At 27.6% G+C, this 16,287-nt stretch overlaps 1 protein-coding gene across 2 annotated transcripts in view; it reads right to left on the bottom strand.

Annotated features, from left to right (window-relative positions):
- LOC145291919 (uncharacterized) overlaps window positions 1-16,287 on the bottom strand; it is a 411,504-nt gene that overhangs the window by 50,504 nt on the left and 344,713 nt on the right. For both annotated transcript variants that reach the window (XM_080137767.1, XM_080137768.1), the window contains exons 6-7: window positions 12,810-12,894; window positions 8,653-8,830 (exon numbers count right to left, since the gene is read on the bottom strand). In XM_080137767.1, coding sequence (XP_079993893.1) covers window positions 8,653-8,830; window positions 12,810-12,894 — 263 coding nt within the window. The remainder of the gene's footprint in view (window positions 1-8,652; window positions 8,831-12,809; window positions 12,895-16,287) is intronic.

Here is a 16,287-nt window from a genome sequence, read left to right on the forward strand (position 1 = left end):
CAATTGAAGGCTCAGTGTCCCCGAGGCTGAGCACTCTAACCTGCAAAGTACAGGGACAACCTCGTCTGGATTCAAACGTCAAGTATCATGGACCAAGGGTGCTCTAAAAAGAAACATTCATTTCAAACACATTCAAGTCATATTAAAAATTCTACAGTTGATTTTATATGCTAGGCTTTCTGCTTGTGTGATGGTAAAACTCCTCAAATGCACTTGTGATGTTAAGCTGTATAAAAGTGCTAACTTTGGTCAAAATTGAACTTCCTTCTGTAACTGGATTTTTTTGATTATCAATTTTCGATACTTATCAGATGCATTCCAATACAAAACGTATGTAAAAACATGCCTCACACTGGTATAGAAAGAAAAAAAAAACCTGTCATCATCAAAATTTCTTTCTGTCTTCATTTCAGACAACATAGGTTAGGGGTGGGGTTTTACTGCTATTTGTTTTCTCTCTTCCCCTAAAAATTGGTAATGGCTTGTTCGTCATGTTTGCATTTATCTCATATTGTGTAGGCAAGGCATGTTTGTATTTATCTCATAGGAAATATATATACACACACACACACACATTAAGGATACCAAATGACAACACTGTCACGGGTATCTGTTCTGATACCACACCATATCTTTTTTAAATTTACCCACTGAAAGAAATCCTTCTAGATAGAGGTAATTTTTATTTTTGTTTAATTTCACAGTTTCCATTTTTGGGGAGCTGAATTTTATTAATGCGTTCATGAACACAATACATTTACAGTGAATTAAGAGATGTAAAATCACTATTAAGGCATGAAAACCAACAAGCTCAGAAATAGCAAGGATTCGAGTGTGTGCAATGCAAGTGGCATTCACCCTAAGTAGATGAACCAGATTCCTCCGAAGGAGAAAATTTCTTGGGAATATCAACTCCACCAATGGTCTCCAGCCGTATGTATACCTTGGTCTGGGGAGATGATAATGTTAGTTTTTTGCAATTCTTGCAGGGTGACGTCCTCCTGCATACAGCACCTGGTATTTCCAAATGGTCACCCATCTGGTACTGACCAGGATCAACATTGCTTAACTTCAGTGATCTAACAAGAACCAGTGTGTCAACATGATTATGCCGTATATATCAATAATATATATATATATATATATATATATATATATATATATCAATAATATAGACATATATATCAATATTCATATATATCAATAATATAGACATATATATATATATATATATATCAATATTCATATATATCAATAATATAGACATATATATATATCAATATTAATATATATCATTAATATAGACATATATATATATATCAATATTAATATATATCATTAATATAGACATATATATATATATCAATATTAATATATATCATTAATATAGACATATATATATATATCAATATTAATATATATCAATAATATAGACATATATATATATCAATATTAATATATATCAATAATATAGACATATATATATATCAATATTAATATATATCAATAATATAGACATATATATATATCAATATTAATATATATCAATAATATAGACATATATATATATATATCGATATTAATATATATCAATAATATAGACATATATATATCAATATTAATATATATCAATAATATAGACATATATATATATATCAATATTAATATATCTCAATAATATAGACATATATATATATATCAATATTAATATATATCAATAATATAGACATATATATATATCAATATTAATATATATCAATAATATTGAAATATATATATCAATATTAATATATATCAATAATATTGAAATATATATATCAATATTAATATATATCAATAATATAGACATATATATCAATATTAATATATATCAATAATATAGACATATATATCAATATTAATATATATCAATAATATAGACATATATATATATCAATACATATCAATAATATAGACATATATATATATCAATACATATCAATAATATAGACATATATATATATCAATACATATCAATAATATAGACATATATATATATCAATACATATCAATAATATAGACATATATATATCAATACATATCAATAATATAGACATATATATATCAATACATATCAATAATATAGACATATATATATCAATACATATCAATAATATAGACATATATATATCAATATATATCAATAATATAGACATATATATATCATTATATATCAATAATATAGACATATATATATCAATATATATCAATAATATAGACATAAATATATCATTATATATCAATAATATAGACATAAATATATCATTATATATCAATAATATAGACATATATATATATATATCAATATATATCAATAATATAGACATATATATATATCAATATATATCAATAATATAGACATATATATATCAATATATATCAATAATATAGACATATATATATCAATATATATCAATAATATAGACATATATATATCAATATATATCAATAATATAGACATATATATATCAATATATCAATAATATAGACATATATATATCAATATATATCAATAATATAGACACATATATATCAATATATATCAATAATATAGACATATATATATCAATATATATCAATAATATAGACATATATATATCAATATATATCAATAATATAGACATATATATATCAATATATATCAATAATATAGACATATATATATCAATATATATATCAATAATATAGACATATCAATATCAATATATATCGATAATATAGACATCAATATCAATATATATCAATAATATAGACATATCAATATATATCAATAATATAGACATATCAATATATATCAATAATATAGACATATCAATATCAATATATATATCAATAATATAGACATATCAATATCAATATATATCAATAATATAGACATATATATCAATAATATAGACATATACATATATCAATAATATAGACATATATATCAATATATATCAATAATATAGACATATATATCAATAATATAGACATATATATATATCAATATATATCAATAATATAGACATATATATATATATCAATATATATCAATAATATAGACATATATATATATCAATATATATCAATAATATAGACATATATATATCAATATATATCAATAATATAGACATATATATATCAATATATATCAATAATATAGGCATATATATATATCAATATATATCAATAATATAGACATATATATATATCAATATATATCAATAATATAGACATATATATATCAATATATATCAATAATATAGACATATATATATCAATATATATCAATAATATAGACATATATATATATATCAATAATATAGACATATATATATATATATCAATATATATCAATAATATAGACATATATATATATATCAATATATATCAATAATATAGACATATATATATATATCAATATATATCAATAATATAGACATATATATATATATATATATCAATATATATCAATAATATAGACATATATATATATATATCAATATATATCAATAATATAGACATATATATATATATATATCAATAATATAGACATATATATATATCAATATATATCAATAATATAGACATATATATATATCAATATATATCAATAATATAGACATATATATATATCAATAATATAGACATATGTATATATATCAATATATATCAATAATATAGACATATATATATCAATATATATCAATAATATAGACATATATATATCAATATATATCAATAATATAGACATATATATATCAATATCAATATATATCAATAATATAGACATATATATATATCAATATCAATATATATCAATAATATAGACATATATATATCAATATCAATATATATCAATAATATAGACATATATATATCAATATCAATATATATCAATAATATAGACATATATATATCAATATCAATAATATAGACATATATATATATCAATATCAATATATATCAATAATATAGACATATATATATATCAATAATATAGACATATATATATATATCAATATATATCAATAATATAGACATATATATATATCAATAATATAGACATATGTATATATATCAATATATATCAATAATATAGACATATATATATCAATATCAATATATATCAATAATATAGACATATATATATCAATATCCATATATATCAATAATATAGACATATATATATCAATATCAATATATATCAATAATATAGACATATATATATCAATATCAATATATATCAATAATATAGACATATATATATATCAATAATATAGACATATGTATATATATCAATAATATAGACATATGTATATATATCAATAATATAGACATATGTATATATATCAATATATATCAATAATATAGACATATATATATCAATATCAATATATATCAATAATATAGACATATATATATATCAATATCAATATATATCAGTAATATAGACATATATATATATCAATAATATAGACATATATATATATATCAATATATATCAATAATATAGACATATATATATATATCAATAATATAGACATGTGTATATATATCAATATATATCAATAATATAGACATATATATATCAATATCAATATATATCAATAATATAGACATATATATATATCAATATCAATATATATCAATAATATAAACATATATATATATCAATATCAATCTATATCAATAATATAGACACAAAAGTGAATAAAGAAAACTGATTAATAATTGTAACTTAAGTATATTACAAATACAAGCTTCTGGGGCTGACCTTCATTCCTGATCTGAAATGGAGCACATACATCAAATCCGTTGCCAAGGTCGCCAGAAAAATAGTTGGATCATTCTACTGCTCCAGTAGATATTTCAATGATGATGCAATCTTCTTCCTGTATAAGAGCCAAGTACGTCCTAGGATGGAGTACTGTTGCAACATTTGGGTAGGAATGGCTCAGAACATTCTATCCTGCCTTGATAGAGTTCAAAACCGACTTGGAAACCTGATAGGTGATGTCCTTTTCTCTTCCCATAGAAGCATTGTAAACCTGTCTCTAGTCTATCATTTTTTTATGGCAAATGATCATCCGAGTTCGAATCTATGGTCCTCCCTTGTCAAACTTTCACAATATACACTCGTCTAGCTACAACCGCTATCAATAATTTCCCCCACTTCATGTGCCTAAATTCAAATGTGGATTGCATGAACAAAGCTTCTTCCCTAGAACTGTCCGCATGTGGAACTCTGTTCTGCTGGCCTGCTTTCCAGCTGACTACAATATGGTTGTCGTCAATTCCAATGTAAACACGTTCTTGCTGAGCTGTCCCTTAAATTCCCACCACTAACGATTACTACGCTATTGTCTTAATGGCTACCGTACACTCATTAACCCTTATCCTAAAAAAAAAAAAAAAATCTGTCTATAGAATCATTTAATAGCTCTATATTTGAAAAAGTTGACATTTAGCTTAGCTTATCTTGTACTCATATTCACTTATTATATATTGGCAGGGATACCTGGCTCTGCCCAGGACCTTAAAAATATAAATAGAAAACTTTAATAGTGTGTGTACCATCTTTAGATTAAAACTTCTATCCATCTCCCTCCCTTCCCCTCTAGTGTTCTCTTCATCTTTCTCTCTTACCCTATCTCCGATTATTCCATCCTTTTCTTTCACCTTTGCCCAACTCATTCTTCTCTAATTTTAATGTTTTGAAAAAATAAATAAATAATGTAATTTATTTACTATGGTTATTCTTTTCAAATGTAAGTATTTTTTTCTAAATTTTAGATCTTATAAATCCAGAGCAACACCGATCAAGAAGATATAAACTTTGTGGGTCTTTGGTTAATAGTTTTTGACGTTTTAGATGAACATACAAACACACAGATAGCTACACTTTATATAATAGATTAGTGGGACCCATGGATATTTCACAATGCTTTCTACATAAACCGCATAATTTACTATTTAAAATAATATTCCTTCTCAGGGGTGTGTGCTCAAGCACCTGCCCCTTTTACTCCTATTTTAAAAGTGGTCTTTTCAGAGAAATGTATTTCCCCCACTCTTTATCTGTGCCTAAATCAAAACGTGGATTCCATGAACAAAGCTTCTTTCTTAGAACTGCACGCCTGTGGAACTCTGTTCCATCTGCCTGCTTCTCACCTGACTACAACTTGGATGTCTTCAAGTCCAAGATTAACAAATTCCTAATGAACCGTCCCCTTAAGTAAACACTTCATCAAATCTCCACACTAACGTACTGTACTTGCAATAACCCTTATCCCTGAGTGGCTTCCGGGCCTTGATAAGTAGTGACCACCGTGTAAAAAAAAAAAAAAATTAAAAAAAAAAAAGGCCTGTACCGCACTGGGACACACTTTTTTTCACTTGAGCACCTGCCCTGCTCATCACTTTCCCTTCTGAAATGATTAATGTTAGGAGTAATAACTTTAAAAAAAAAAAAATTATCTTTCTTCTTCCATAACTATTGTTAACCGAGTATTCTTTAAACAAAACGAATGTTTTATTCTTTCCTTTATTTTAAATTGTAGCAATTTCATTCTTTTTCAAACAATATTTTACTAGCATTCTAAACTTTGGTCCTTATGAAAATCTTCGCACCACAATCAGGAGGCGCAAATTAAAATGGTTTCGCCACTTTAACAAGAGAAGAGAGATTTGCTAAGACAGTGCTCCAAAGAACAGTCAGGAGAGAGAAGAAAGAGAGGAACACGGAAGAAGAGATGGGAAGACAACATCACAGAATGGACAAGATTGAAGCTGAGTGAGGCGGTCAAACATGCGGCGGACAGGGAAGGATGGATAGGACTGGTTGATAGGTCATCTGTAGTGCCTCAATGACAACCGCCATGGGGCAGGTGAAGAGAGTAAGGGAAATTGTTAACAGTTGTTGTAGATAAACGAGTATTTGTATAACCTAGCACAGATGTGTGGATGCAAATGCTAAGCCGTGTGCAAAGAAAAAGGCTATAAAAAAGAGAGAGAGGGAGGACGTTAGAAAGGATGATCATGTTAGAGGTATGGATGATGTTCGAGATCACCCTTGAGAAGACAATCACGCGAGAGATGTCACAGCGGTAACAAGAGAATGAGAAAATAAATGTTGTTGTACAACAAAAAAGTTAAAGTTCTTTTCTATCCTTTGTCTGCTTTGCGACTGAGGCTACAAGGTGTTGGTTCCCAGACAGCGTTAACATTTGTTGCAAATGTTTTACAACACATGGTGCAAAAGAGATACTCCATATCTCACGGCATGGAAATCAGTGCAAACAAGAAAAAACTGATGATAAATAGTGACAATTGAATCGAAACTAACATCAGTGTCAACGGAGAAAGTTTGAAACCGTGAAGAATTTTAAATACGTTGGAGCAATAGTTTCAGATCAGGGATCCAAATTTGAAGGATTAGCCAGAATTGCAATAACAGCTGCAACACTGGCTCAGTTGAACATCATTTGAAAGGACGAGGCAATCAAGCTCAGCTTAAAGATAAGACTCATACGTTCCCTTGTCCACTCAGTTTTCTTGTATGTTTGTGAAACGTGGACCTTTACAGCAGAATTGAAGAAGAGAATTCAGGCTTCGGAAATGAGATGCTTCAGGAGACTTGGCATCTCTTAGAAAGACCAAATAACCAATGAGGAAGTCAAAAACAGAATAAGTCAAGAAAATGAGGAAATAAATGTTGTACAACAGAAAAGGGAGTTAAAGTTATTTTCTATTCTTTGTCTGCTTTACGACTGAGGCTACAACATGTTGGTTCCCAGCCAACATTATATTTGTTGCAAATGTTTTACAACACCTGGTACAGTAAACACATTTACATAACTTGAAGATGAATTGTTTTCATTATCGTACATGTTTTAAACGATTAATATTTTTTTTTTTTTTAAGTAATTTTTTTTTATTAAAAAAAATTGTCTTTAATTACATAATTTACCTGTGGATATAATTTTTTTTTAATTAAAAAAAATTGTCTTTAATTGCATAATTTACCTGTGGATATATTTTTTTTTATTAAAAAAAATTGTCTTTAATTGCATAATTTACCTGTGGATATATTTTTTTTTATTAAAAAAAATTGTCTTTAATTGCATAATTTACCTGTGGATATATTTTTTTTTTATTAAAAAAAATTGTCTTTAATTGCATAATTTACCTGTGGATATATTTTTTTTTTATTAAAAAAAATTGTCTTTAATTGCATAATTTACCTGTGGATATATTTTTTTTTTATTAAAAAAAATTGTCTTTAATTGCATAATTTACCTGTGGATATATTTTTTTTTTATTAAAAAAAATTGTCTTTAATTGCATAATTTACCTGTGGATATATTTTTTTTTATTAAAAAAAATTGTCTTTAATTGCATAATTTACCTGTGGATATATATTTTTTTTTATTAAAAAAAATTGTCTTTAATTGCATAATTTACCTGTGGATATATTTTTTTTTTATTAAAAAAAATTGTCTTTAATTGCATAATTTACGTGTGGATATATTTTTTTTTTATTAAAAAAAATTGTCTTTAATTGCATAATTTACGTGTGGATATAATTTTTTTTTATTAAAAAAAATTGTCTTTAATTGCATAATTTACCTGTGGATATAATTTTTTGCTTCCAAGTACGCCATTCCTGATGAAATCTGTGTGGCCATGTACATAAGTACAGTTGGACCAATATCGTCCTTATTGCTACTACGCAAATAGTCGAGCAAATTACCGTGCGTCATGAATTCGGTGATTATGTAAAATGGAGGTTCCCTTGTACAAACACCTGCAAAAAAAAATAAATTCATTTAAGTTAAAAAATAATTAATATAAAAGGGAAAAGTAAACAAATAGTTAAATGCATAAGAAGGCTGTTAGCAATGTAGAAAACTGGAATGTTGAAGGTATTGTTGATTTTATAAATCTTTGTATATTTATTTTTCAAAATCATTCACATATATAAATCAATTAATATGGACTTATTATTTAATATAATCTGGATGGTAAATGTCTTTGATATTTCAAAAATAACATCTCCAAAAAAAAAAATAAATAAAAAAAATAAAATTGTTTTTCTTTTTGAGAAAAAAACGTTATTCTCGAACAACCGCAGAGAAATAATTTATAATTTCAACCCTTTTTGCTTGTTTAATGACATATCAACCATTTTTAGGGTAGAGCCATTCTTGAAATAGAAAAATGTAGTTACCCCAAAAAAAAAAAAAAAAAAAAAATGGCAGCATAAATCCAGTCATTCTTTTTCAGGTAAATAATTAAAATAATTAATCCAGTCATGATCAGCAGAAGAGTAGTGGTCTTTTCGTACCCAGATGGAAAGCTATTACTGAAGAATTCAAATAGATTCATAAATTTTATAGACTGAATCTTGGCATTTGATTGGCTCATTCTTATCACCTGGCATCTTGTTATAAGTAGAATCGCACAAATCTTTGTGGTCACACCTTTCTAGTATGCAAAAAATATTGCCACAAACTGTTTCAGGGTTATTTGATACAGAGTCCCGTCATTTTGGTAAAAGCTTTTTTGCTTCAAGTTATTTATATTTTCAAATATTTATTCATGGTGTTTGGTTTGGTTGTTTTGTAGAAAAAAAATTGTTTTTTACTTTGCAGAACATGATTGAGTTTGGTGCATTTTAGGTTAGAAAGCCAGTATATTTAGACAACGTGATTTGGTAGCACTGATGATACTTTTTTTGGTTCAAGATAATCTATGATATAAATCTCACCTGTCTGTTTAAATGTTTGCATGTATGTATGTATGTTTGCCTAAAACTTTCAACAGAAGTGATAGATTTTCACGAGATCAGTATCATTTTAAAGCTGGATGTCCTGGACAACAAATATTGAAAAATTGACCAAAAACATTAATTGCTTCACTCTCAAATGGGCAGTTTTCTACAAGGAGGGGTCGATTTTTTGCGAGCCATTTTTGCAAGTCATTGTATCGGTTGGATTAACTTTGCCTAATTTTAACATTCTGAACTTCCAGTCACATCATGGAGTAGGGGTTGGACGTCAGGTTTTCTTTCACTTTCTTTTCTGCCTTTGTGTCACGGATTCGAGCCTGCCTGCCTACTAGCACTTTTTTTTTTTTTGCTCAACACACACCTCCAAACACCCGGGCAATAGCAGGCACCCAAGCTAGTTCACTATAAATCATAAAATCATGATACACAACGAATATGACTGGATAAAACCAATTTGGGTGGAAATCAGACACAAGTGACCCACTGAACTGTGAAAAGCAGAGAATGAGCTTGTGTAATATGCTAAAAGTTCGAAAAAAGAAAGGAAACATTAAATGAGTAGAAAAATTAAGATGGAATTATCCATGACTGTCTTCAGTAACAGATAAGAAAACAAAAACATCCATAAGTACAAATAAAAATCCCTTTTCCGACCACAATCCTCCAAGAGAAAATAATAACCATGATTCTTGGATATTCCAGTTGAAAATAGCTAAGAGTGCAATTTTTTTTTTTTTTTTTTTTTTTTTTTTTTAAATGAGAAGAGTAAGCATTGAAAGAAAGATGATCCTTCACTGAAATGAGTCATAGAAAAGGAAATGAATTCCAAGATTCAGTGAATTTTGATACTGGAAAATTTATAGTTTTCATTTTTTTTTTTTTTTGTCTTATTTTTGTTTTGTAAAGAAAGAAAAGAAAATTTATAATTAAAAAAAAAAAAAATTTTTAATCAATTTTTTTTTTTTCAAATCATTTTTAAGTTATATTTTAATGAAAAAAAAAATTATAAAAAAATTTATGCCATAATGTTTAGTAAAGTTATTTTTGTCTGTAACTTAGAGTAATAGTAGTAGTAATATTGGTTCTTGTCTAGAATTCCCCCCCCCCCGCCAAAAAAAAACAATCTATATGACGAAACAAAAATATTTTTAAAAAGATCAAATTGATCAAGTAATTATATTTTTATAAAGAAAATCATTTTCAAACGATAATTGGGAATTTGTGCAGATTACAACATAAATCTAGTATGTATTAATTAGTTCAGTTGTCTCCCTTGTTTTTGAGAGCCCCCCCCCTCCGTCCAAAGAGTCACTCATCTGATACTCAAAATTTCTTATTTAAAAATAAAACTACTTGATCAACATATGATTTTTTGGAATATGATATTTTCTTTTTATCACTAGTAAAAAAAACTATATTTTTAAGCTATATTTAAAAAAAAAAAAAAATTTTGTCATTATTTTTAGTAAAAGTCACATTCCTATCTGTAACTTAATACTAATTAAGTAATAGTAGTAAAAAATATCTTCCCCAGAATTTCCCTATATCAAAAAACAAAAATAAAAAACAATCGATAGCATACACATCGCCCATGATGAAATGGAAATATTTTTTTTTAAATCATAAACTGATCGAGTAATTCTATTTTTATAAAGAAAATAATTTTTAAAGCGATTAATGGGAATTCGTAGGCATTAAAACCAAGTATGAATTATTGTTGAGTTATCTCCCTTGTTTCTTTTTTGTATTTTTTTTTTTAGATAAAAAAAAAATGATTAACAAGGAAGTCTCTCTTTCCCATAAAAGTTTTTATTTAAAAATAAAACTACTATATAAATTTAAGAATTACATATGTGTTTAGGAGGCTAGAACACAGCACTTTTTTTTTTTTTAATAAACGAATTTATTGTTCATTTCAGATATTTCGATGACTACATCCCTATTAATGAAAGCTTGCTTTTATTTTTTTTTTCTCTTTTTTTCTGGTCCGGATAGTGTGATCCAAAAAAATTATACGAACTAACACTCACTCACAGATTACACCATGCAGACCAGACCCCCCCCTCCCAAAAAAAAAACAGGCTTTGACTAACAAGTCTGTATTCATGTGTTTCTCAGAATTGTCTAATTCTTGCTTCATTTGTTCCAGCTCATTTGACTCATTGGTGTGGAGATCTTCCATCAATTCACTGTTTTAATACCTCATTGTAATACAGCTTCATATTCCAGTAGCTTCTTTCCAAGGATCACAAGGTTGTGGAACACTCTTTCTGCTCACTGTTTTCCTTCTAACTACAGCCTTGGTCTTTTCAAGACTGAGGTCAACAGGTATCTCTTATCTTTGCCATAATCAGCTTTTATTCTTGTCAGTTGCTTGCATCAAGTGGCTAAATGTGTTGATTTGAGGCGAAATATTATTGCGCATAACTTACCTAATAATGTGTTGATTTGAGGCGAAATATTATTGCGCATAACTTACCTAATAATGTGTTGATTTGAGGCGAAATATTATTGCGCATAACTTACCTAATAATGTGTTGATTTGAGGCGAAATATTATTGCGCATAACTTACCTAATAATGTGTTGATTTGAGGCGAAATATTATTGCGCATAACTTACCTAATAATGTGTTGATTTGAGGCGAAATATTATTGCGCATAACTTACCTAATAATGTGTTGATTTGAGGCGAAATATTATTGCGCATAACTTACCTAATAATGTGTTGATTTGAGGCGAAATATTATTGCGCATAACTTACCTAATAATGTGTTGATTTGAGGCGAAATATTATTGCGCATAACTTACCTAATAATGTGTTGATTTGAGGCGAAATATTATTGCGCATAACTTACCTAATAATGTGTTGATTTGAGGCGAAATATTATTGCGCATAACTTACCTAATAATGTGTTGATTTGAGGCGAAATATTATTGCGCATAACTTACCTAATAATGTGTTGATTTGAGGCGAAACATTATGCGCATAACTTACCTAATAACTGGACCAAATTTGGATGCTTCATTTCCTTCATGATTGATGCTTCTTCTAAAAAGTCTTTTAATGCCATTGTATCTTCCTACAAGAGAAAAACAAGAACAAAAATAAGAAACACGAAATAAAAAAAAAAATAGAAACATGAAAAAAAAACAGAAATATGAAAAAAAGAAGAAACACGAAAAAAAAGAAACACAGAAAAAAAACCATGAGAAAAAAAGAAACACGAGAAAAAAGAAAAGCCAGTAAAAAAGAAACACGAGTAAAAAAGAAACACGAGTAAAAAAGAAACACGAGTGAGTAAAAAAGAAACATGAAAAAAAAAAATGAAAAAAGAAACATGAAAAAAAAGAAACATAAAAAAAGGAAACATAAAAAAAAAAAAAAAGAAGCATGAAATGCATTCAAGTTGATAACCATTCATCATCACGCAATATAATTGAAAATAAAAATTTCAATTTTTTTGTCCAGGATTCCCCTATGTTAACAAAAATAAAGAAAAATCTGTAGATGAAATGAAAATATCATTTAAAAAAAAAAATGTAAATTGATGAAGTAGTTTGATTTTTAAACTAGCAGCCGACCCAGCATTGCCCAGTCGGAAAATATACATAAATATTATAATTTTAATTTATACATTAACAGAGACATGTGTATGCATGTATGTTTTTTTCTAAACAGCTCACTTTTTGTCAGTCAAAAAAATAAAAAATACTCGAGCCGAGATCAAAACCAAAGTCAAGTATCATAACCATTAGACCAGCTTGACATAATCTTTAAGAAGTGTTTTCAAACCTATTTATTCTTAACATAAGGAATCTGTCATGTGAACGATTCACGCGTTTGTAAAACAGTTAAACAGATAAAAATTCAATGATCCTCACCTACCAATTTATAAATTTTGACACCTTAGCAACCCTTCTTTCCACATAAAAATCTATTAAAGTTTTCTACGTGTCTGATTACCCTATATACCAAATTTAAAGTCTGTAGATCAAAAATTCATTGAGTATATAAGTGGAGAAGTGTCCTCACACACACATTCTCACTTTTATAGAATATAAGAAAATCAAATTTTATGAGTAACTAAGGAGTAGCTGCCTTGCTTACCATTTTGCAAACAAAAAACGAAGAGATAACTCAACAATAATTCAATTTTTGAGAGATTTATGTTGTAATGCCTATGGATTCCCATTAATGGTTTAAAAATTATTTTCTTTATAAAAATAAAACTACTTGATCAAATTGCATGATTTTTTTTAATGATTTATTTTTTCATCATGGCTACATACACTACAGAGTTCTTTTATTTGTTTTTTAAATAATAATTCTGGACAAGAATCAAAATTCTTAAATCCAACAAAGATTTAATAACTTGAAATAAGGATAGAATACTCAAATATTCAAGTACTTACAGCAACATATTTCCATTTTTAGGGGGATATATTCATGAAGATTGAAAATTTAGTGCGTTGTTTTTAAAAAAAAATTTTTTACGTATATATTTCTGAGATGCGGCATTGCCATTTATTCACAAAATGTACATCTTTCCGACTTTTCTTCATCCCAGATGCTGCAACTATGTCTATTTTTCTATTCTATCTGGTCTTAAGGGTCTTCTCATTAACTTCTAGAGAATTTCAAATTGAATCATGGGATAAATTGGTCTCATGCTATGTTTATATATATATATATATATATATATATATATATATATATATATATATACACACACACACACTCTTTATTTGTTTTTACATAAGCAGTTTATGTTGCTATACAGTCATGAGTATGTTTCGGTCAGTTACCAGTAACTAGAGACCTCTCCAGGCAATACAGCTTATACAAAAGCAAATTTTATTTGTGGAAATATGTTGGGTTTTTTTTTATACCAATCCTTTAATTTGTGAAGTGCGGTGTAATTACAGAGCATACAACAAATAAATGACAAAATCATCTTGAAATATAGACTTTTGTCATATATATATATATATATATAAATAAATCAGTATTGTTTCTGGGATTGAACGTGGCAGCAACAAGGATGAAGAAGTTCAAAACAAGTATATAACACGAATGCATTCCTTCATTTCAATTCCAATTCAGTTCGAAATTTTAAAGGAATTTGGAAGCATTTAAACTGGATTCGAAAATCCAGTAAACTAGCTTTAAAACATTTAGCCATTAAAAAAAATTGAAAGTTTGGGAACACTTATTTAATGTAATTTCATTTTCAAAATACTATTAAAAATGATAAGTCAATAAAAAAAAAAACGACAGTTTCGAAAAAAGTGAAATATAAATGAAAATCTAAATAAAAAAACAAAAGAAAACTTTGCTTGACCTTTTAATTAAGACCAAAGTGTACTATATAGCTTGAAGTTAAATGCTTTCTTACTAGAGATATACGACTTTCAGGAGGGGAGGGGGAGGGCTACAACTACTTACATCTAGCGTGTTTAGTGGGGGTGGGAGTTACCAGGAATAAGTATGGGTTGACTTGAAAACTAAGATAAGAAGCTTCTTCATCAAATGTGCTCATCATCCCAGATAAAGCCAAAGCAAAAAAAGTAGTTAGACAAGAAACTAATCCGGATAGTGGCTGGAGTGGAGGCGGGGGATACTGTATGCATAGAACTAATTAAGCAAGACCAACGACACAAGACTAACAAGTATTACAAGGGCCAAGTAGTTAAGACTAAGTTTCCAATGCAGCCATGAACTCTGACGTATATGAGAGTAAGCAAGTTTTCTTGAAGTGACTCGGATAAGTACATTAAAAAAAGATGTACTTTGGAACCGACTCGGGAAATCTGCAAATTATTTCAGGAGCATCTAAGGAAGCACTTCACGCAATTGCACCACTTCCTGGTCTAAGAGCTTGGCAACGTCTTAATGCAGCTATTTGGCTGACTTGCCTTGATGCAGCTATTTGGCTGACTTGCCTTGATGCAGCTAGAGCAGTTGGTTGTAAAGTCAGGGTTACAGAGTGCGGGGTCTTAGCAGCATTGAAGCAGGTCGGCTGCAACAAATCGCTGGGACTCGACAGATTCCCCTAAGAATGGCATTTGAGACTGTCGCACATGCTTGTACTAATTCTGACAGATATATTCAACCGTTAGTTTGATAAGGGTTCTATCTCGAGTAAAATCACCAAGAGATTGATCACATTGCTGAAGAAGCCGGACGGGCACGGTGGGAAGGGAAGTTGGTATATTCTTGACTGACATTGATTTGGATGAATAATATCTAAAAAAATTTCAAAATTATACATTGTTTTGGGAGGTTGCGTCATTTCAGTTTTTCAATGTTATCGTATACTAATTCTGTTTAGTTGTTTTATAGTGGATTTCATCATTTTGCAGAACATGAATGAGTTTTGCAATGGGAGTGGGAAAAGGGTTACATTATTGATGTTTGGTACATTTAAAGTTGAGGAAAAGGGAGAAAAAGGTTGATCGTTTTTTGTTTTTGG

This window comes from Euprymna scolopes, chromosome 13, assembly GCF_053919585.1.
Source record: "Euprymna scolopes isolate OS-2025 chromosome 13, ASM5391958v1, whole genome shotgun sequence".
Taxonomy (NCBI): Eukaryota; Metazoa; Mollusca; class Cephalopoda; order Sepiida; family Sepiolidae; genus Euprymna; species Euprymna scolopes.